Source organism: Pseudochaenichthys georgianus, chromosome 21 (assembly GCF_902827115.2).
Source record: "Pseudochaenichthys georgianus chromosome 21, fPseGeo1.2, whole genome shotgun sequence".
Classification (NCBI taxonomy): Eukaryota; Metazoa; Chordata; class Actinopteri; order Perciformes; family Channichthyidae; genus Pseudochaenichthys; species Pseudochaenichthys georgianus.
The window spans coordinates 22881719-22904378 of NC_047523.1; the positions used below are offsets into that span (position 1 = coordinate 22881719).

At 41.1% G+C, this 22660-nt stretch overlaps 2 protein-coding genes and 1 long non-coding RNA gene across 3 annotated transcripts in view; 2 read left to right on the top strand and 1 right to left on the bottom strand.

Moving 5' to 3' along the window:
- LOC117466484 (hyccin 2-like) overlaps positions 1-7613 on the top strand; it is a 46591-nt gene extending 38978 nt beyond the window's left edge. Inside the window, 10 exon segments of the mRNA XM_034109747.2 lie at positions 1730-1817; positions 2324-2480; positions 3156-3341; positions 6903-7042; positions 7044-7180; positions 7182-7326; positions 7329-7494; positions 7497-7544; positions 7547-7584; positions 7587-7613. Coding sequence (XP_033965638.1) covers positions 1730-1817; positions 2324-2480; positions 3156-3341; positions 6903-7042; positions 7044-7180; positions 7182-7326; positions 7329-7494; positions 7497-7544; positions 7547-7584; positions 7587-7613 — 1132 coding nt within the window.
- Positions 7614-12680: 5067 nt separating this feature from the next.
- Positions 12681-13473, bottom strand: LOC139435977 (uncharacterized). The gene is made up of 3 exons (XR_011645183.1): positions 13375-13473; positions 12925-12985; positions 12681-12812 (listed from the first exon to the last, which is right to left on the bottom strand). It is a non-coding gene; the product is annotated as an uncharacterized lncRNA (long non-coding RNA).
- Positions 13474-15302: 1829 nt separating this feature from the next.
- Positions 15303-22660, top strand: part of trpm2 (transient receptor potential cation channel, subfamily M, member 2) — a 28049-nt gene continuing 20691 nt past the window's right edge. The window contains exons 1-11 of the mRNA XM_034109348.1: positions 15303-15333; positions 15610-15716; positions 16454-16527; positions 16768-16936; positions 17033-17213; positions 17769-17932; positions 18035-18215; positions 18324-18385; positions 18478-18678; positions 19484-19586; positions 20620-20741. Coding sequence (XP_033965239.1) covers positions 15318-15333; positions 15610-15716; positions 16454-16527; positions 16768-16936; positions 17033-17213; positions 17769-17932; positions 18035-18215; positions 18324-18385; positions 18478-18678; positions 19484-19586; positions 20620-20741 — 1380 coding nt within the window. The 5' untranslated portion in view covers positions 15303-15317. The remainder of the gene's footprint in view (positions 15334-15609; positions 15717-16453; positions 16528-16767; positions 16937-17032; positions 17214-17768; positions 17933-18034; positions 18216-18323; positions 18386-18477; positions 18679-19483; positions 19587-20619; positions 20742-22660) is intronic.

The window sequence follows — 22660 nt, forward strand, 5'->3', positions numbered from 1 at the left end:
TTGAGGGAAATATGTGATAAATAGCTGCTGTGGTTGATTGCTAGGTGCTTACTGCGTCTGTCTTCGCTTTAGGACTATCCATCCCCGAGCGGATAGTTTTACAGGGGGATTTGTTTAATATCTAATAATAATAAAAAAGATGCTGCTGCCAAAAAGGAACAGAGTGAAGCAAGGTAGTCAACGGAAATCGCTAAAAATGTCTGTAAGCCCGTGGGGGGGGTGATGATTCTCTGTAAGTTCACCACTACGAGAGACCCCTTTCTTATCGTCACATTGTTTCCACTCTGTCATTTGATACATTGTTATTTAAAAAATCAATTAGAGCTGCACAATTGGCTTTCATCCCTGCCGTTTTACATCACCACTCTTTCTGGGAAGATCATGGAGGACATTAAATTAAAGATAAAACGCAATAGGGAGAGTGATCATCTCTCGTTTGTTGCGCACATTAACAGATATCATCACCTGAAGGAGTTCCTTTATGAGCTCCATAACACACTGTTTCTCATTGCTGTGGCTCTGCGGGACATCACTAATGAGGGCAGTCTCTGCTAGTATTCTGCGATCCACTGCACAAAATCTCCTCACAGTGTACTCCACCAAGGACCGAAGCTCCCCGCTGTACGGACTGATTCCATCGGCAGTGCATTGTGGGAGCAGGTGATTTCATCCCCTATGAGCACAATTGTTGCAAAGCTGATTACGGCCTCACGTTGAAAGCTCGTGCTCGAGATGGATCCCCTGATACGAGAGTAAATGGAATCACCACGGTTAAGGATTGTGAAGAAGGAGAGAGTGGAGGGAATGAGTATGCATGCTCCCTCATCGCTCCCCTGAGGGTGCAATGCAGCAATCAGGAGATTGAAACAGTGAGTTCTGCTGGAAAAAGAAGTGTGTGGGTGTAAGAATAGTAGCCTTTTTAGTAATCCCTACCAAAGGTCACCCTCAGTGCCAGCCTGAAGTCTCACATTCACCTTGAGCTCTATCAGGTGCATGTGAACGGCAGATAAATACAAATCCATTGAGGACACTCTGGGATTTAGGTTAATAAGTCTGCTAATGCTACAGTGTATAATACCACATAAGGAGAACGAGAGGAAAGGACACAGGGATATCAGAAACAAATAGACACATGCCCGTTTTTGAAGGTTTGAAATGTATTCCGGACAGATTTTCCATCCTTCCAACATCAGTGTCTGTTTTTACCTGCCCATTCACAGCTTCCCTTTCATCTCGAGTGTAAAGAGACACATTTGTCCCCGCCTGTGTGGGCCGGATCAAAGGGAGTTCAGCCGTGCAGTTGTTTTGTAAATGTTTAATGTATTTATTTCCTGCTGCTCTTCCTTTTATCAATCTCGTTCAGCTGCACGGTTGTGAAATCACCTTATGCAAAGCTATCAAGATTCATTCCAAAACATTGAAACCACTCCTCCAGTTCCATGCATCCTTTATTCACACTATTTCCAGCTCATCACATTGACCCACAAATGACCAGGGTGGAGTTTTAAAAAACGGCCAGGGAATGATCATTTAATGGTTAAACAGACAATAGTGTGACAGATGTAACAACTCCCTGACTGGATAGCTTCTCCTTCCCTCCCTCACTTTAAAACTAATAATAGTTCACAAGGATGTGACTCAGACATCAAGGCATTTCATCAGGCGCTCCTGTTTACGCAAATAGGCTCACACCATGACGTTAAATGATTTTGTGTTTTGTGATGTCTAGATATAATGGAGAGTGGGAGATGGGCCGGGAAGCTCTGGAGGACGTTCTGTACCGAGCCCAGCTGGAGCTTTACTCCCAGCCTCTGTTGGTAAGAGCACCAGCACTGTGTGTCTGTGGAGTCAACCACTTATATAACTCGACACTATAGTCTAATGATGCTTTTGATCTGCCAAACTTTACACAAATCAGCATAGACATTTTTAATGTATATAGTACACTATGTTAATATGTTTCTGACCCCTTAGTTGATTGATATATTAGAGTATTCTCATTTATGCTGTGTATTTTGTAGTGTGTATTCTTGGATAGTGGTCTGAATATATGTATTTCATTTTCTTTCTTTTTTTTAAACTTTGTTGTTATTGTTTTTCGTTTTTGTTACAATAGTGAACAGACAAACAATATGAAAGCAGACAGGGTCATCCTGGGTAAAAATAAATGCTTATTAATTGCTGCTTTGACAAAACAATTTCACAACTTGGGATAAATATATCTTTCTCTGTCTATCTATCATAAATCAGCAAAGTCGGGCTCATAATGACGCTTTCAATCTTGTCTTACTTTTTTTTGTTTCTATGTACCGGTCATCTCCAGCTGGCGAACGCCATGAAGAACTCGCTGCCAGACAGCGCTCCCGATGAGCCACGGGGGCGCAAGGTGCTCCAGGTGGAGGTGACACCCACCATCAACCGCATCTCCATGTCAGCCATCACCACTGCCTCCATACGACGCCACCGCTGGAAGAGAGAGGGTAAGACCTGCCGTCATGGCTGCAGCCAACAGAGAAGTGGAGCAGGAGAGCTCTCAGTAGATGTGACGGCACAGTAGATCCATTGGCCTCATTATTGATTTAGCTCAGTTGGAGTTATGTTATGCAAGGAAAAGGAGCAGTGTTCTTAGGATTTGAAATGTAACTTACAAATGTTTCCCCCCGATCAGTGGAATGCCACATGAGAGAACTATTTGGTGAGAGAATAACTTTCCTCCTGTTTGTCCATAGCAGTGGGAAGGAATTCTGTTTCTGTGTAAAAAACAATCACACCATGAGCATCGTCCAAATGGTTTGATGTCAGTATGTACTTGTTGTTATGTAGCCTCTCTGTGTTAAAGTGCTTCTGCCGCTCACTGCTCTATTTTGCTCGTCTTGTCTATCAAGTGTGTGCTGTGCTTTGTGTCACCAGTTACATTTGAGCTGTGCCGTTTATGAGAAACACCCGACAAAATGGTGCCTGTACAGTAGATCCTACTGACTCCATTTTAACCTGGGTGATAAATGGGGCAGTTTATTTAAAACTATCCATTTGTAATCTACGAACCAATTTACAGACAGCTTTTAGACCCGCTGTGTCCAACATGAGGCCCAAATCAGCCGAGCCTCTCCGCCACTAAAGAAACACGTTTCCCCGTCTGTGTTGTTGACTCCCAGATTGTTTTGACGACTCAACCGCTGCAGAGTTGAGCCACATCGTCAATCCTCCTAGCTACAACAAGCACCACCACCGGCATCAGCATCAGCACACTCCCCGGGACCCCGCAACCAAAGAGGAGAGAGAAGGGCGGCCTCACAGCCACCACAGCAGCAGCGGCATCATTCCCCCCATCACATTTGAGGGTAGGGGACAGGGGCAGACGCTCAGAGCAGAGAGGATCTCAGGAGGAGGTGCCGCTTCGATCTGTATCTCCCCAACCCTCCTCCTGCTCCTTCCTCTCCTCCTCCATCAAATTGAGGGAGTTAACCTCTGCCGTACCCATATTGGCCGCCTCTTCACTTCCCCAGAGTATACTAACTCATCCAGTCTAAAAGACTCTCTGCCAACAACCCCTCTACTACTAGACCACTGCTATTTTTAGTCTAATCCAAGAATGGAAGAGTCGCTTATTCTGGGTTTGAAGGAAGTGTGGCCATTTTGCATGGGCCTGCCATCATGTCATACCTGCTCTTTTTCTTCGTCATGCCTCCAACATACTTCCGACTGCTGCCCTTGTCACTCACTGAGCATGATCAGTGCCCGGCCTGCTGCTTGCCTTATTACTCTGAGCTTTTTCAACACTCCTTGCCTGATAATTTGTTAGTATTAACAGGGAAAATACACACATCTTTACAAAACTGGCACAGAGCAACTGGCATCTTGTGTAGTGCCATCGCGCGTTGGGTCAATCAGGCCAGCAGCAACCATCTGCTGCAGTCATTCGGCAGTTTTTCAGTTCAGCAGCTTTTATTGTATGCTAACGTTTTTGTCCTTCCACGTTGTTTTCTTCAGCTCAGTGAGTGGGAAGGAACACTTCTTCATGCATGCGCACGCTACGGCAAGCTTTGAAAAATGTAACCCTGGAACACTAACATTTCAAACGACAAGGCCAAGAGAGCAGACTAAATATCGTCAAGGTTAACAAATCCAATAGTTTTAACAAAAGCTACTTCACTGCCAGAACCCGTCAGTTTTATGGCCCATTTTGTCTTGTTGAATGCGTGTCCATTTCTCTGTGTGGGTGCTCTGTGTTTTAATCTTGATCACTGAGTGTCTGTGTGCAATTACTGGACATTCTGTTGCAAATAGGAATACCAACCTTAACACATTTATTTTGGATGGGGCTGCATTGCAATGATATTAGAAATTACCAAACTAATGGATTTGCATGTTTAATCCTATTGACTACAAATTGAATTAGCATCACAACCTTTCTCCATGATGTACCAGACATTCTTTGATTATAAGTACTTTAGAAATCTCCCTGGGGGTACATTTAATTAATTTTACTTCCACTTTGAAGCCATCAATCAATCAAACTACAGTTAGCCATGGAGTGCCACAGGGCTCAGTGCTTGTACCTATTTTGTTCAAATGTATATGCTTCCATTAGGCTATATTATAAGAAATAACACACACTCACACTTTCATTGTTATGTGGATGATACTCAATTATATTATCTATCAAGCCTGATGAAAAAATCTAAATTATTTTTATTTTTAGTTGGGTTGATTGCCTGACACGTTTTGATTGCCAAAAAGATTTAGTGCAATATATTTAGTGTTTGTTTTGTGTCATGATGATAAATGCTTTTTAACTCAGATTCCCAAAAGATCCAAGTAGCGCTCGACTACTTCCTTTTTTATTTTAAAACTCAAATCAGCCTTTCATATTTATAAAAGTAGGCACAGTTATTTGACAGTCAGCTCCATACTTTAACATTTATTTGAATGCACCATCAAGGAAGAGTTTTTAAATGCCTCACAAGTCCATTGGCACACTTAAAAATGACACATTAAAACATGAAGGCAAATACATATTTACTGCAGGGGATTATAAACCTTAAACACAACACATACTGAATTGATTGGGGACTAATAACAAGCACATGAATTTGTTGTGCAAACAAAAGTAAACGCATTTTAGTTAAAAGGCCTAAACATGCAAATCGACAGGTAAAAAATGTTTTAGCTCTTCATCTAGCATTGGGTTGACTAGTAACGGCTGGTCCATTCAGCCCTGTGGCCTGTCAGCTCTAACCGAGTGCTATTGATCTGATGAGGTGTGCGACTCGCATCGGTGCTCTCCACAGATTGGCAGGCTCGCCTCCCTCTGACCGCTGGGCCCGTGCTGCAGGAGGAACGAGGGAGAGCATGTGTCTTCTCCTTATGTTATGTGCATGTCAGTCCAGACCTTTTTCTTCTCCGTTTCTCCATTTGTCTTCCGGTGCTGCCTGTGATTCCCCTGTGGTCTAATTTTGCTTGTCCCAACGATGCATGACGGACACAGACGGCTGATCCTGTGTCTTAACAAGCTTTACCCTGCATATTGTATGTCAATAACGTGCCTTTTCTCTAACTCAATTTATCATCCTTTTCCATTTTTAGCTTTCAAACAATGCTGGATTATTAACGTTGTTCTGTTTAGATGCTTTTATAACAATATTGTGCCTTTTGTATCAGTTATCTCCAGAGAATCATTCTTATTTTATACTGAACATAACGTGTTATGCTAGACTTATCGGGCAGGTTATTGAGCTCCCCACCTTTCCTAAACAAACAGCTGGTCAGGTTTAAGTCGATCTGAATTACATCAGATGATCAAAGCTGAAGGTCATTGTGTAGCGTATTGAGCCGTTTGGTGAATGATCCCTCATTATGCACCAGCTAATGAAGCAGCATTGTCTGTTGAGTGTTGGCCTGCTAAAGGCTATTCATTTATTCTGCCACTGAATATAAATCTCTTAACATTGTAAGTAGGGCTGCACAATATTGGAAAAAACTGACATTGCGATTTTTTCCGCCCCTGCGATATATATTGCAATATGAAAACATACAGGAATTGAAGAAAAGACAGTTTTTTTTTCACGCAAACCATTCCTTTCTTGAACTTTAATGCTATTACAATTGGTATTTTTTTAATTATATTTAACCGGATGAAGGATTTAAGTCACTGACGTCTGGATCTTAAGTTATCAGAGCAACAAGCTGAGCTAGCTCGGTTAGCATCGCCGAACTGCCCTGGAGAAACACATGAAACTACTTTATTCAGTGTTTTTACCTTTAATCACCGGGTCCGTTTGCTTTGGAGATTTGATTGTGATTGGTGGTTTGCTGTGCATGCAGAGCCTGCATGTCACTCACTCAAGTACCCCTGACATGAGAGCCGCGCAAGTTTTCCTTTAGTAGCAAGCAGCAAAAGAATAATTTGCCTACTTTAATATCGCAAGTATTTACATTGCATTTAGCTGCAAGTCCTACTTTTTTTTTTTTTTAAATTGCACGTCCTGCGCTGTGAATATCACGATTATCGTCATGACAGGATATATATCGTACAGCCCTAATTGTAAGGCTTGTTGCATAGATTAAGTGCAGTTTGTTTGAAGGCAATTTTACATCACTTTTAACTAATATCATCAGATATGGAGCTTTCTATGGATTAGGTGACATTTTGTCTATATTCTGAATTATAGCACTAGAGTAAAAATGTTTAAGTGTTTTGCCTGTTGCTTGCAGAAACTGTGTCGATACTTATTTTTCCCCCTTTTTTTTAATGAATTTGTGCCACAGACTTTAGGGCAATAGGATTTAAAGTTTTGTTCACACTCAGATTTCACTTGTCACCATGACTCTAGTCCTTGCTCACCTTTCTGTCTGTCTATCATGCTTTATTTCTGTCTGTGTTCGTGCGTGTTCATGTGCAGATGCTGATGGATTGAGCGGCGGGGAAGATTCCTTCAATGTCAACGACCCAGACGAGGGTTTCTCCTCCGGAGCGTCCAACAGCAGCCAGCCCAGCGGCACCAAGGCGGGCGCCGGGCAGAGGGGGGGCAGCCTGAACAGCAGGCAGCAGCAGCATCAAGAAAGCCATCACGGCCCGGCTGTCCCGGGACAAGGAGAGGGAGCGTGAGAAGGGACGGGAGAAGGAGCGTGAGAAGGAACGGGAGAGGAGCGAGAGAGAGAGGCAGAGAGGGAGCGAGAGAGGGAGCAGAAAAACAGGCAGAGTTGTCAGCGGATCACCAGGCTGCCGTGCTGAGGCACCAACAGAGGCAGCCGTCGCCCCCAGCCAGCATCCAATTGGATGCCATCCAGCTGAGCCCCAGAAAGAAGCACCTGAGCTTCCCAGCGGGGGCCCACGCTGGTGCGGACTGAGCAGCACCTCCTCCAGCAAGTCCTTTGACTGCATGAATTTCAACCTGAACGGAGGCGATGACGAGCGAGAGGAGGCGGCGGGGGGCTCTGACAGAGAGCAAGGGCTTCCAGAGGGAGGCGCCCACCGCCACTCCACCATCAGCCTGAGGAGGAGCACCTCGTCAGGCCAGAGGACGCCCAGGACCTCCTGTCCACTGAGCTCCTCTCACCAAGCAGTCCCGCTCCCCCAGTTTTCAACATGCAAGATCATATCACAGGTCTAACAATGTAGTGCAGGGCACACACAACACACACACACACACACACAACACACCACACACACCACACAACACACAAAATACATGCTAATAACACTAATAATAATGAAGTTTTTATATGAAAATATTTAAAAACTACTGTGAAAAATTATATATGTGTGTGTGGTGTGTGTGGTGCTGTGTGTGTGTGTGCTGTGTGTGTGTGTGTGTGTGTGTGTGTGTGTGTTGTGTGTGTGTGTGTGTGTGTGTGTGTGTGTGTGTGTGTGTGTGTGTGTGTGTGGTGTGTGTGTGTGTGTGTGTGTGTGTGTGTGGGTGTGTGTGTGTGTGTGTGTGTGTGTGTGTGTGTGTGCTGTGTGTGTGTGTGTGTGTGTGTGTGTGTGTGTGTGTGTGTGTGTGTGTGTGTGTGTGTGTGTGTGTGTTTTGTCTCCACCTCCATTACAATTGTGACCTGCAGTTGCTGTTGGTGGGTTTAGCGTGACTGAAAATGCAACAGTAGAAAAGTAGTAAACGTCGACTGCTGTAACTACAGCCCAGCATGTCACTGCATCCTCCCGTCTGACCAATCATTCCACACAGAAACTCCCAGAAACCAGGAAACCAGAGAAAACACGCTAAGGATGCCAAGCTAGCTGTAGAAGATAATATGGAAATCAGATTATTTAGGAGTTTCTGACTGAATCAGACACAAATTAATCAGCAATAACACTTAGAGTCGCTCATGTGGAGAAGAGTGATTAGTGCTCCTTTCTCTTCATTCCTTCCCTTTCATTCCCGGGCTCACGTGCAATCGTTCTTGCTGATTATCTTTCCTTGCTAAATGCTGTTTTTTTTAAATAATGAGGCATAAATGTTTTTCTTTTAAATCACCAATCCAAAGAAGAAAGCATTGTTTTGGCTTTTGTTTGACAATGATTTTGATGGAAATCAGTCAGACCCAAGTGATTCTCCAGTTTTCATCCCATGAACTTCCTTTTTAATTTGTAATTAGAATATTCTCATTTTACCTTTTTGATATAACCAAAAACTGGAAATTGGTAAAGGTTTGTCTTGCCCCAGGCTTTTAACTGGACAAATCTGAAGAAACACTACCGTGCAGCTACAAGAGGAAAGCAACTTGTGACTTAAATTGAAAATCAGAAGCTGAATCTTCTGGAAGAACTGGATGAAAACATTGTGCAGTGACGGTGCAGGTTTGAGACACCGGCTGTATTTAATATGGGATTATTATGATGGTCCAAACCATTTAATGGGTCCTTCCAATTCAAAGCTCTTGTAGGTGTTTGGCCTGTGTGTGGTGTCTCGGTGACGTACTGCCCTCTTGAGGCTTGCACGAGTCGCTGCGCATCATCAGCAGTCACCATGACGATTACGTTTTGTGCTCTGATTGGATGCTCATGAAACATTTTGTTCTACCTCATTGTGTGTTCACCCTGCCACCAGACACCTGTCTCCCAATCAGATGCACGATTGAAAAGGTTTGAACGTTTAGGTTGGAGTAAATAGTGGGGACCAAACTGGCTCACACTGAAAAAATACACAAATCTTTGTCCGTGTAAGGAGTTGTGGAAATCTCAGCTTTGCATTTCAGTTCAGTCGCACCATGCACATCACGTAGCTGCAAAACACAACTGTCTTCAGGCTTTCTGTTCTATATCAAACACCCACATCAGGAATAACCTGATTATTTGAATTCCCTAGAAATGTCCTCCTTTTTCAATAGTTTTAATGTAAAAGTGCACTTTTTTTAATCCTCATGTGCACGGAGTTGGATCTTCTCTGCTGTTAAATGCCTGCATCTGCGCACAGTGCTAGCTAGCCTTCTGTAGTGCTCCCTGCCAGGCTGAGTGATTTGAACACAGCGTGCTTGTCTGCATGTTTAGTGCCCTGCAAAGCACTGCTGTTTCAGATGCGAGAAACAGCCAGCGAGCCAAACCCAAGTCTTGTCCCTGTCTTTGCCAGATGTGCCAATACACATCCTCTCCTTAAGGAAATTATGCTTTGCTTGTCTTAATTTAAAAACTATTGCCTATTCTTTTATTGTTTACTTGTGCTATTTCAAAGTTTATGGACACAAAAAAAGGGTGTTTGGCTCAACATGCCCTGAGATGCAGCTTCACCTTTTTTGCCATGGGTTCCTCTTCACTCATCGAAGGTGTGTGTGCGCCACACTGCACTCTCACTGTCATCACTATTTGCTGTTCATATGTAAAAGCAGTATATTATGCGTCTGTGTGCCGTAGATGTCAGCTGTTGTATTGCATATTCCCCCATGTCTTGCGCACATGCTTAATGAGGATGAATGATTAATGTATATAAAAGTCAGTTCAGTCTGCAGTGAAAAACCCCACACACACTCATGCTCCCGCTGTGCTGGAAACCCTCCACAGCTGCTGCTCCTAGTCCAGAGTGAGTCTTGTGCGCGCTTTCGCCTTATACATTTCTGGTCAAAGAGCCTCGATGGTGGGCTCTTTGGCCTCACATGCTCCTCCTGCGGACTGTGGAGGATGAAGAGAGGAGTGCAGCTACAGTTCACACTCCCCCGGTCTGTCTGCTGTCATCCTTGTGCTGTGAGGCTCTCAACAAGCTGTGTTCCCATTAGCTGTATTTTGCCGTGAGTTGAGTGGCACCTTTTTTTCTGTTTTTAAAACTGGTGACGTGGGCATGTCATTAATATGAGTGCCCCTTACCGAGGTTACCAGCAGCAATGTTGGTACTGTTTGTCGATTACTGTAGAGTTACGGATAGATGAATATCCTTATGTTTCTGGTGTTATTTGCATGTGATCAGGTCAGGAAATGAACACTAGCTGGTGAATATTAATACAACTTGACTGAGGCTGGACATTTTATTCATTTTGGTTGAATAATAACCCCAGAAAGGCCCACTTACATTTCAAAAAAAGTCTTAAAAGGTTCAATCTGTACTTGTCAGCCACTGTGAAGAGAGTTCATTTCCTGTCCTGCATGTGATAACTGTAGGCTTTGTTTTCATAAAGTTTAATGCACTTTAATCCATCCACCTCTCTCCTCAGATAGTTATTGAAATGATATATATAGATGTGCAAAATGTGTATACACTCAATGCAGGGTTTTAGTCTCTTTAAAGTAGTACTTCTATGTGATGTCACATTCAACACAATGCTATTTTTGTTAGAGTCTAAGGGTACAGCTATTTATTATTGTTTCTTTTCAAAACCAAAAAAAAAAGTAACGGGGGTCTGGAAGGTCTCAGGAGATTATCAAAAAGCCACATTTAAAAATGGCAGCACCAACATTTCTGTTCTTGAAGGTCGGAATTGATTCTATGCAACATTTTTTCCCCTTTTTTGTTTTTGTTTTTGGTGTTACCGGCTGTCACTGATCCGTGTTGGGTGGTACAGGGCAGAGGCACTTAAGCTGATTTTTCAAGGAGAAAGTCCTCAACAGTTTTCTGTGTTTTTACCCTGTTGTGGCGCTTCGGAGCGCAGGACCTCTCATGTGGGTGAAATAAGAGGACCATCCATTTGTCATCTGACTGCCCTTGCAGACAGAAAGCCACATCATCGGGACTTTTTGGTGCATGTCGAGCCCTTCTGTCAGTTTGCTGCTCTGTGGCTCAAAGACGTCAGCTGGTGTTTGAAATCTAAACAGATTATCAAAGATGAATCTAATCTAAATGCTTCGAGGGAAGCTGCTGGACGACGTGATAACACTGTACTATTGATGTTGTATAAATGGAGAGAAAGACTTATTTTAAATCTTGTAAATAGAAAATGTACAAAGGTGAAAGCAAGATAAATATAAAAAACTGAAGATCATTCTGAGATGTAGAGAAAAATTAATCTGTATATTGTTGAATAAATATTGTGCCGTAAAGGATATTTAAGCGTCTGCCTGTTTTTGTATGTGGAAGTGGTTAAATATAATTACTGCTCATCATAGTCATCACCAAGCAATTGCTCGGTTTAGTTTCAACAAACTTTAACTTGGTGACGGATCAAAAATGTCAAAGGGTTGAGAAATAAAGACTTTCTTACGGACCTAAAGTCAGAATTCAAACAGTTAATGTTTCTTACCAATAGCTAGACAATATATAGTGAATAAGCTAGAATGATAAACAAACGAAAAATACAAAACGTGTCTGGTTCCCTTTTTTTAAAGTGAGGTTTGCTTTTTTGTCTACTTGGATTATAAACAATTATGGCATTATATATTTAACTATAAATTAGGGAATAATCAACATTTTCATTCAAAACAATAGATGATTGCAACCCATGTAATACTATTGGCATAATTGAAAATAAATCTGAAGTGAGAACCAGAAGAATCATGTCATTCATATTAATCAATTAAATGTAATTGTTACTGTTTTCAAAGTCAATCTGATAGTTTATTTTTGGTAATATATACACTGAGTAAGTAGACTCAAATACTTCACTGCAGAAATACCTGTGATCAGTGGTGATGTGCTGACACCTAGTGGTTGTAATGCAAAACAACATACAATTTCAAGGTAAATTAGTTGAACCCAGAGCTATTTAATAGAAGAGTTACGACACCGGAAGTCCAAAAACGGTTATCGTCACGTGGTTCATGTAGACGAGGGATCGTTCCCCGGAAGTTCATGGCGGGCAATGTGAATGCATTGATAACAGGAGATAGAACTACGATTTTTGTTAATTATTAGTGAATAAAGGTTTTGATTTGCAATATTTATACAACAAATCGATATGTGTATGTATTTACATCAATATGTTTTCAAAAATAAAATCGAATTTGCTAATATTAAGTGATAATATTAGGATTAGTGTGAACAACTAGTTTACATGTTACTAACAGTGCCTTGGTTAAAGAGCCTGTTGCTGTTTATTTATAGCTTTGAATTCTTTCAAACCAATATTATCTTCTTAAACTTGTATGGTAGTCAGGAGGATCACGTTCTAATGTTTATTGGTACATTTAGAGGGAGGGGATCTAAAGTAATGCTTTAAAATTCAGATTAGATTAATTTCTAACATTTTCTTAAATTCATGGTAGTTTCAGTAATCCCCTGGTAAAGTTATCTTTTTCACAAAACGAAAACCACACCATTGGGAAAGCTTAATGTTTTGTTTAATACAAAAAAACAGGGAAAGGCTTGAAAAACACAGAGTTGAGACTCAGGGTGCAGGGTGAGGGTCTCAGTGCAGGTATTCAGGCTCCATTGAACCCCCCTCTGGTTCTTGTGCTGAGAGAGGGAGCAACAGACAGGAGAAAGGGTTATACACACCTATATAGCACACCTATTGCCTTGGGGAGATAACGTGTTTACTTATATAAAACAGTAGTATTAAACGTACCTTGTGTTTTCACTCTCACTTAAGTCCCTCTCCCTTTGCCATCAATCCAGAATCAGCTGGGCTGCAACATTATACAGACAGGTAATAATCAACAGAATCACAAGGACACAATATGGCTCTGCTAAAAACACTCACTCTTACACGCACCAAAGTTATATTTATCTAATATTTAACTCCCTCCACCCCCGCATACAATCCCGTTTAGAAGCCCCTCTTCTCTAATTCAACATGTTGGACGAAATGACATAGAGAGAACGGAATTTACAATTAAAAGGCTGTTCAACGTGTGTTGCTAACTTGCTTCGGTATGCTAGTTTAATCTGTTATCTGTAAACGTTCCCTAAATCTACTAATTTAGGGATAATCCACTGACATCCTTTAATACACATGTTCATTTGAATCAGATGTACTGATAATATCCGCAATATACATCTTTAAACTTCTTCTTACCTTTAAAAGTCCGTCACGGACGGTCTATTATGCTGCAACTCCACAGCTCTGCCAGCCTTGGCGCTAACTTCCAGGGAACGATTGACAGGATCCACGATCCGCCATTGCTGTAAAAAAGTGGTCCATTGGAGTGAACGGAGATGTCGTAACTCTTCTATTAAATGGCTCTGGTTGAACCTACGAATGAAATTATTCTTGCTAGTTATGAAAAAATTATTAATATCACAGTTGTCTTTGCTGTGAATTACCACTGTATCCGTAATATACTCTTACTGTGGATGTTGAATTCTAGCAGAAAAAGTCAATCATTTTAATATTTGTATTGTATCAGGTGTTGTTACAAAGCCACTTCCCCCTTAAACGTGTCATGAACAACACACTGCCTGCTCCACCTCTGACCCCTTTTACTAGAACATACTTCAGCTTTTACAACAGGGGCTTAACTTAATGGAGTCAAACATTACATTTAAAAAAAGACTGACTTATTCAGCTCTAAAGTATAGCCTAGAAGAGAATTTCCAAAATAGTGTTTCTAGTAGAGAATTCATTTTGAAGAGGTCACAAGATACTTTTTTTTGCTTCAAAACCCCCATATGAACATGTAAGAAGTAAATGACAACTGGGCATCGGGCCTACTTCATCTGATGATGAATAACATGGGCTACAATTAAAGGTGCAAGAGCTCTACTAAAGAACATTGTGGTAAGATGTGTTGTTTGAATTCTCAAATGCATAGCAAATTATTAAAACAACAAACCAGCTGATTTATTATAGTTAATTTGCTACTAAACTAGAACCATGCTAACTGTTAACCTCCTGAAGCTAAAACCAGTTAGCATTGTATTAACCACGATGGTTTCGCCTGCTAACATGCTAACATTAGCAGTAAAGTGAGCACTAAACACCTTGACAACCATGACAAAGTTGTGTGAACAGCTACTAAATTCAACTTTTACAGGATTGTTAAATTAAGTGCTGTTTCCATTGACATGAATGAGCTCCGCTTTGTTCTAAATACTTTTTTCAAAACAAGTGTACTGGTTATTACTGATTAACTACTAAAAACAATCAGTTATCATACTGTACTTGCTAAAAAAAGGTTTCATGGACACTTGTCCCTTTTTGTACTGAATTAACAGCACTGTTTACCTACAATTGTAAGCCATAAATACCTGAACTGACAGGCACACAAACTATTAAACAAAGACACTGTGTTAGTTTGAATGAATGACAACAATACACACAACAATATTATAGCTACTTGGAGCCAATCAGAGCTCCACACAGTAACAAGATCCCTAGTTGAACACTCGGGAGGTGTCACCTGGTAACCATAGGCTCTAACGCCTGGCAAAGGACATGAGACAAACCACTTCACACACCTGAAAGTGTGTGTTTTGTTAAGTTAGACACCAGAAACTTCATGTTGGTTCTTCTATCATTTATCCAACTGGAAGGAGGACCAGACGGCAATAAAAAGGGTAATGTTAACTGTGTCAATTATACCTATAATGTTTATTTTAACCAATGTTTGCAAAAATGAGTGATGAAAACGGTGACTGAAATCAGTATCAGAATACCTTTATTAGTCCCACAGAGAGGACATTTACATTGAAATGTGTGCACATCATTCTCAAACATGTCAATACAAATGTGCTCATGTTTTTTAATCTATATAACACTCCTTCAGCATCAGAATCAGAATACCTTTATTAGTCCCACAGAGGGGAAATGTACATTGTTACAGCAGAAAAGAGCCAAAGACAGCTTAATGTCTTTTTAGTTTGGTTGTAATGTGAGGACTGACTGGACAGCAGATTGAGCAGTAGAGGTTAATATGGTTTTGAGAGGGTGGAGCCATTAAATAGTGCAACATAACAAGGCTTTCGCAGCCTCTCCACACAGTTGACATCATGAAGGATGTACTGTCTCTGCAGGATGTGATGACTGAATCAACGGGTTAGTGTAGACTTTAAATATGTGGAAAATATGTGGTAGGTTCTTAATTTGAGCTGCGATTCCAGGGGCCTGGGTGGAGGAAGTTGAGAGAATGCAGGTCACTTGACAGTAAGATAAAGGCTTATGTCAGGATACTAAAGTCCCAGGCTCTCTAGATTAGGAACTATCAACTGACAAGCTGCACACTCTGGCACCTGTCTCTTCAGACTTCCACCAAAAGAAGCTCTTCTTCCAAGAGGATGATTTCAGCTAAACATTTTTCTTTTACTTCCTCAGAAATGCTGTCTAAATTAGAGAATAAGGTTCACCCACAGCAAATGATCCCGGAGCTGCGGAAAAACAACAAATATGACATGAACCGGATGGTTAGTCGAATGAAAAGGGTGAGTGTTTGCATGTCACATTACTATATATTATTGATTTATTTATATGTAAGCAGTATTTTAATGTTGATGTTGGTGAAGCATGATGGTATAGTAACACATTTGATGAATTTTAATAATGATAGTTATTTAATATGATTATATGTTTTTATGTGAAATCGTTATCTGAAAAATAACTGGTGTAGTAGAGAGGACAATATATCACATAGTGGAATAGATGTAAACTAAATGAAAATAAAAAGACTCTGGCAAAGTATCTCAAACCTCAAATATGTACTTTCCAATGCTGGATAATTTTAAGTTACAATAAGTAAGTTTACAATAACAACGCTTCTTTTTTTTACTGTGATTAACAATCTACAACATTTATAATTTTTGTATTTCTAAATTGGGTGCGTAATTAATCTGCTCACAGAAATGCGGTATCTATTGATCCAGAGCTGGCACAGGGCTACTTTCTGTCCCGTTTGTTAATCGGGTTTCAGCAGCCTGCTCTTCTTTATCTCACATCACTGATGCAGTGCTGAGCGCGTCCAGCACCCACAATCCTGACTGCAGAGCCTCCTCTCTCCTGTCAGGCTGTCAGCTCTCAGCCTGAGGCAAATCTGTGAAGCTTGCCCCCCCCCCATGTTGCATCCAGGATGGAGGACGCTGAGGTGGAGGGACATCCGGTTCATTCTCTGGCGATCAGCACAGCCAGACCCACTAAGCATCTCTCTCCCTCCCCTTCTTTCCAGCGCTGCGCCTTTACCTCCTGGACCAGGGAGAATATACACAAGAAGGAATGCTGCTTCTATGAAAAGGGTGTCAGGTAGGATCAGCTGCTCTGTGCTCTGGTGGTGATGAAAGTCTTTAAACTGACCTTGCTATTTGCTGCTGCTGCTCAGTACAGACATACTGCAGCATCTCTGTTGTGCGTATGTGAGAGGAGGCGTTGCCTTTAACCACCCTGAGGGCAGTTGTGTATTGCTATGTTAACTTAATCTGTCAGTTGTCAAAAAGTGCTTCTGCATGGAGACATTACAAGCATTCACTCTGGTTTCTCCATTAGAGAGGACATATGTAAGTGCGGCTACTCAAAAATCGAACATAATGATGAAGCCATCAAACCAGAGGACTTCACTGGCGAATCATGGCACAAACACAGACATCTCCACGAAGTGCCCACAGATGCTTTTGGGGACATCAGCTTTGGTGGTTTGGGACAAAAGACGGGCAAGGTGAAACTATCCTATCTTTCCACTTTAATAAACTTACATGTGTATGCTTGCCTGTTTGTCTTAATTCTCTCCTTTTTGTCTGTGTTTCATTCTCAGTATATGCGAGTGTCAACAGACACCAAGCCAGAAATCCTGTACCAGTTACTGACTGAACAGTGGAGACTGTCCCCTCCCAACCTGCTGATCTCAGTGACCGGGGGGGCTAAAAACTTTTACCTGAAGGCTCGTCTAAACAACATGTTCAACAGAGGTCTTATCAAAGTGGCCCAGACAACAGGTGAGCCTCATATGTAAAGGGCTACCAATGATTAGCCAGAATATCTGTGAATGTATGTGTTTTATGAACATGTGTAGTTATGGAGTTTGGGCGTATGCCTGTGATAAAATATGCTGTATATGACTGAAAGGTTCACTCCTCCTGCCCAAACTAGTGCTATTAAAAGTGCAGTTATCTCCTTCACTAATCTTACTGACAGTTTACCATTTCATACTGCTTAGGTTTAACTTGATTTTAAATGTATAATGTGCTACTCTTGTATGTGAAAACTCACTAGAAAGTCTGTAGCAATGCAGCAAAACAAGAAAAACGAATTAGAATGTATATGAAAAATATTGCTCTTACTTTAGTTTATTTTTGCTTTACCTTCCTTAGTCTCATCTGACATCTATATATATTTACATTTAGGCTAACAATGCAAACATTTGGCAATTTCTGCACAGTATTTGGTCCTTGTCCACATACTTTGGTGTCCTGTTTCCTGGTTTGGCCCAGGCCTCTTAGGAACATTTGAATGCTTCTGCAAAGGTTAAATGGGACCCATGTTGTATTTAGGAGCATGGATCATCACCGGTGGTACGCACACAGGTGTGATGAAGCATGTAGGGAAGGCCGTGAGGGACTACGCCCTCAGCAGCTCCACGCAGGGCCAGATTGTGGCTATCGGAGTGGCAACGTGGGGAACCATTCACAACAGGGACGCTTTGGCGCATCCAGAGGTAAGAAAAAACACAATCACACATTTTTACTTTGGCGAGAATCACCTTGTTTTTCCTGCCTCTCTTTCTCCTTTTCCCTTTTCCCTTTTTTCTCGTCTGCAGGGTTGTTTCCCAGCCCATTATGAGCTGGACATCAAGGGCCAGGGTCGACTCTCCTGCCTCGATAACAACCACACCCACTTCCTGCTGGTGGACGATGGGACCCAGGGAAATTATGGAGTAGAGATTGAGCTGCGTAGCTGTCTGGAGAAATGCATCTCCGGGAAACGTCTTGGAAACAAAGGTTACAAATAGCTGATGTAGCATCTGCAAAGGCATCAAGACAACATCTCAAATCTGATTGTATTCTGTGCTGCTTTTAATATTGATTTTCTTAACGTCTAATTTTCAGAAAGTGGCGTGACAATCCCCGTAGTGTGTGTGGTTTTGGATGGAGGACCAGGCACTCTAAACGTGAGTCATCGGTTCTCTCTCTCCCTCTTTCTCAGTGTATCTGACCCTGTCTTGCTCGCTCTAATCTGAATATCTTGTGTTTCTCGTCTCAGACCATCTATAATGCCATGCTGAATGGTACACCATGTGTGATCCTGGAGGGCTCGGGGAGAATAGCCGATGTGATCGCCCAGGTGGCAGCTCTGTCAGTGACCCGGGTCACCATCGCCCTCATCCACCAGTTAATGAAAAAGTTCTTTGGCCAAGAGTATGAACAGTTCCCCGACCTCAGGATCATAGAATGGACCAAGAAGGTAATTGAACAAACTGACAACCTGAATAATTAAATGTCCATGTATGTCTCTGTTACTATCTTAATTTATAATTAGCTACACAAACAGTTGGCAGTAAAAAAACATCTGAAATTTAAGAGGACACAATTCTTTGGGACCTTTGGGGAAAAAGTTAAAAGATCATCATAATCAGTAAGCATTATCCACTAGAGAAATCATCCAATCAGTGTTGAGACATTTCAGCCTGGATAAAGTGACTGACAAACAGCATTGCTTGCATCTGATGATCATGGTTGCTGTGGTTTGTAGCATTTAGCTTTAAAGGTCCCCTATTGTGCAAAATGCACTTTTTAATGTCTGTTATACATAGGTATATAGTCCCAAGTGTGTAAGGAGACTTACAAAGTGTCAGAAAATACAACCCTCTCTCTTTTCCTCCTTACCCACATCTCTAAAAACGGTGGTACAGGGCTGAAATAGATGGGTATGAGTCATGGCTACAATGGTTGATTGTTTGGTATTTTGAGCAAAACACTTCAGACATGTTTTGTGTCTATATGGCCCTATAATATATTGTTCGAATATAATATGGGACTCCATTAGCTCAATTTAAGTTCCTTTACGGTTTCCTGTTCTCTAACAATAGGGTCTTAAAAACATCAAGGAGCCGGTTTACCTCCCATCTCAGGCTACCAGTTGATTTTAGAATGTAAATTATGAGCCTTATGAGCCCCTAATGTCCTCTTTCAAGGGTCTTCTGGCTGTTCCTTGGTCCAGGTTTGTTATGAAACCCTACATATTGTGTACTGTCTCCTTTCTGTGCCAGATTCAGGACATCATCAGGATGCCTCACTTGCTAACCATATTCAGAATTAGCGAGGACAATCACGGGGATGTGGACGTGGCTATTCTTCAAGCGCTACTTAAAGGTAAGGATTTGGTTCTTCCGAAGATGCTCAGCACCAGACTGGAAAGACTGCAGGCATGCAACACAGCATCAAGTTAAAAGGCGATAAGGCTTAGTGCCAAACCAGCTCTTAACAAGTATAATGTTTCTTCACAGAAGACTAATCCAATGGACTGTGATATCAAATGTGCCGAGATCCAAAACCGAAACAATTATTTGTGTAGAAATGTTCACTTCAATGGGTTTTCTAAACAGACAGACATTGATAGCCATACTTAATCTGTTCCTAAGAAATAAGCATGATAAGTGTATTGATCCTAATGCTGGTCTGGAGGAAGACCAATGCCCATTAAGAGAAGGCTTAATGCCTATTGGTATAAAGCATGATGAGCCAAAGTGTACTTAAAGTGATTTCATGTCACTGGACATTCACTGAGCATTCACATCATGATGTCTCAGCATAATAGCTAAGCTGCGTTGTCTGAGGTTTCCATCTCTGGATTAATTCAAATACATTTCCAGGCAGTTGTCTTGCTCACTCAGCGAGGACAAATTATTATTTTATTGTTGCCACATACAAGTTGTATCTCTGTTTTGGAATAAAGCCTTGCTACATGCTGCTTACCTACTTAGTGTTACCCCAGGTTACCACACCAACAATTAGCTGATACATGATTTGATGATCGAGAAAAAAATCTGCGAGTCAAATATCAACACTAGTTTTCAAGTTTGTGCTCAATTTATTGCTTTACTCACTATATTTCCCCAATATGTTGCTAATAGAACAATATATTTGGGTTTTTGACTGTTTTTCCGACCAAAAAAAAGAACTCTTTGTATATCAACACCGTTGGAAGTTATGGTTTTAATAATTTAACGACAACATATACACTAAGTTTAATTTTTAAACTGTACAGTAGAGTGCCTTGATTGGATAGAGTGCATGATCCGACTGCAGAGAGACCTTGTAACAAAATGGTTTTGTTTCTCCAGCAATCAATCAGTAATTGAGAGTCACATTCTTTGCCTTGTGTCACTATGAATTCTCCACTCAGCCTCGAGGACCAGTGAGTCGCTTGGCACCGAGTCCTGGAAGAGGCAGCTGGAGCTGGCTATAGCCTGGAACCGAGTGGACATAGCTGAGACTGAGATCTTCACTGAGGAGAGGCAGTGGAAGGTAGGTTCATGTTAGGAAAATATCACTTGTCACCAGCTTAAGTTTCAAGAATCAAGGCAAGGCAAGTTTATTTATATAGCAATTTTCAACACAAGGCAATTCAAAGTGCTTTACAAAAAATGAAAGACATTAAGAAAATGGCATTTAAAATCAGTCATTAAAAAGAAAGGCTAATCAAATAAACATTAAAAGAAAAAATACATGGATAAAAATTACAGTGCAGTTTAAGATATGAATAGTTCAATTAAAAGCAACGACAAAAAGAAAAGTCTTTAGTCTGGATTTAAAAGTAGTCAGAGTTGCAGCGGACCTGCAGGTTTCTGGGAGTTTGTTCCAGATATTTGGAGCATAATAACTGAATGCTGCTTTACCATGTTTAGTTCTGACTCTGGGGACAGAAAGCTGATCAGTCCCTGAAGACCTGAGAGATCTGGATGGTTCATAATTTAGCAGGAGGTCAGAAATGTATTTTGGGCCGAAACCATTCAAAGCTTTGAACCAGCAGCAGTATTTTGAAATCTATTCTTTGACACACAGGAAGCCAGTGTAAAGACTTCAGAACAGGAGTGATGTGATCCACTTTCTTAGTGTTAGCGAGGACTCGAGCAGCGGCATTCTGAATCAGCTGCAGCTTTCTAATATATGTTTTAGTAAGACCTGTGAAGACACCATTGCAGTAGTCGAGTCTACTGAAGATAAAAGCATGGACAAGTTTTTCCAAATCCTGCTGTGACATTAGTCTTTTAATCCTAGATATGTTCTTTAGGTGATAGTAGGCTGATTTAGAAATTGTTTGAATGTGACTGAAACTCAGGTCAGAGTCCATGACTACACCTAGATTTCTGGCTTTATCTGTTGTTTTGAACATTGCAGACAGAAGCTCAGCGCTCACTTTTAAACATTCTGCCTTGGCTCCAAAAACCATTACCTCAGTTTTATCTTTGTTTAATTGGAGAAAGTTCTGACACATCCAGTCATTGATTTGTTCAATGCACTTACTCAGTGTTTGAATTGGAGCATAGTCTCCTGGTGAAATTGTTACGTAAATGTGTGTGTCATCTGCATAGCTATGGTAACTTATTTTGTTGTTTTTCATTATCTGAGCCAGTGGTAACATGTAGATGTTAAAGAGAAGAGGCCCCAGGATGGAGCCTTGATGTACCCCACATGTCATATTTGTCAACTCAGATGTGTATTTACCTATAGAAACAAAGTTGTTTCTGTCTTTTAAGTAGGATTCAAACCAATTTAGAACTGTTTCCGAAAGTCCCACCCAGTTTTCCAGTCGGTCTAGTAATATGTTGTGGTCAACAGTGTCAAACGCAGCACTGAGATCTAATAATACTAACACTGAAGTTCTGCCACTGTCTGTGTTTAAGTGGATGTCATTGAAGACCTTTACAAGAGCAGTCTCAGTGCTCTGGTTTGGACGAAAGCCTGACTGGAACACATCCACAACAGTTATTTAAATGCAAGAAGTTACTCAACTGTTGAAAAACAACTTTTTCAATGATTTTACCTAGAAATGGGAGGTTTGATATGGGCCTGTAATTGTTCATTACTGAAGCATCTAGATTATTCTTTTTTAAGAGCGGTTTAATGACTGCAGTTTTCAGGGCCTGTGGAAAGATACCTGAGTGAAGAGATTTGTTTACTATGTAAAGTAGATCTGAGGCCATGCAAGGCAAAACATCCTTGAAAAATCCTGTTGGAATAATATCAAGGCAGCAGGAGGAGGACTTCAGAAGTTGAATAATGTCCTCCAGGTTTTTATCATTAATCTGATGGAATTGTGTCATGATGTCTGAATTGATATTACACTGAACAAAAATATAAATGCAACACTTTTGTTTTTGCTCCCATTTTTCATGAGATGAACTCAAAGATCTAAAACATTTTCTATATACACAAAATAACCA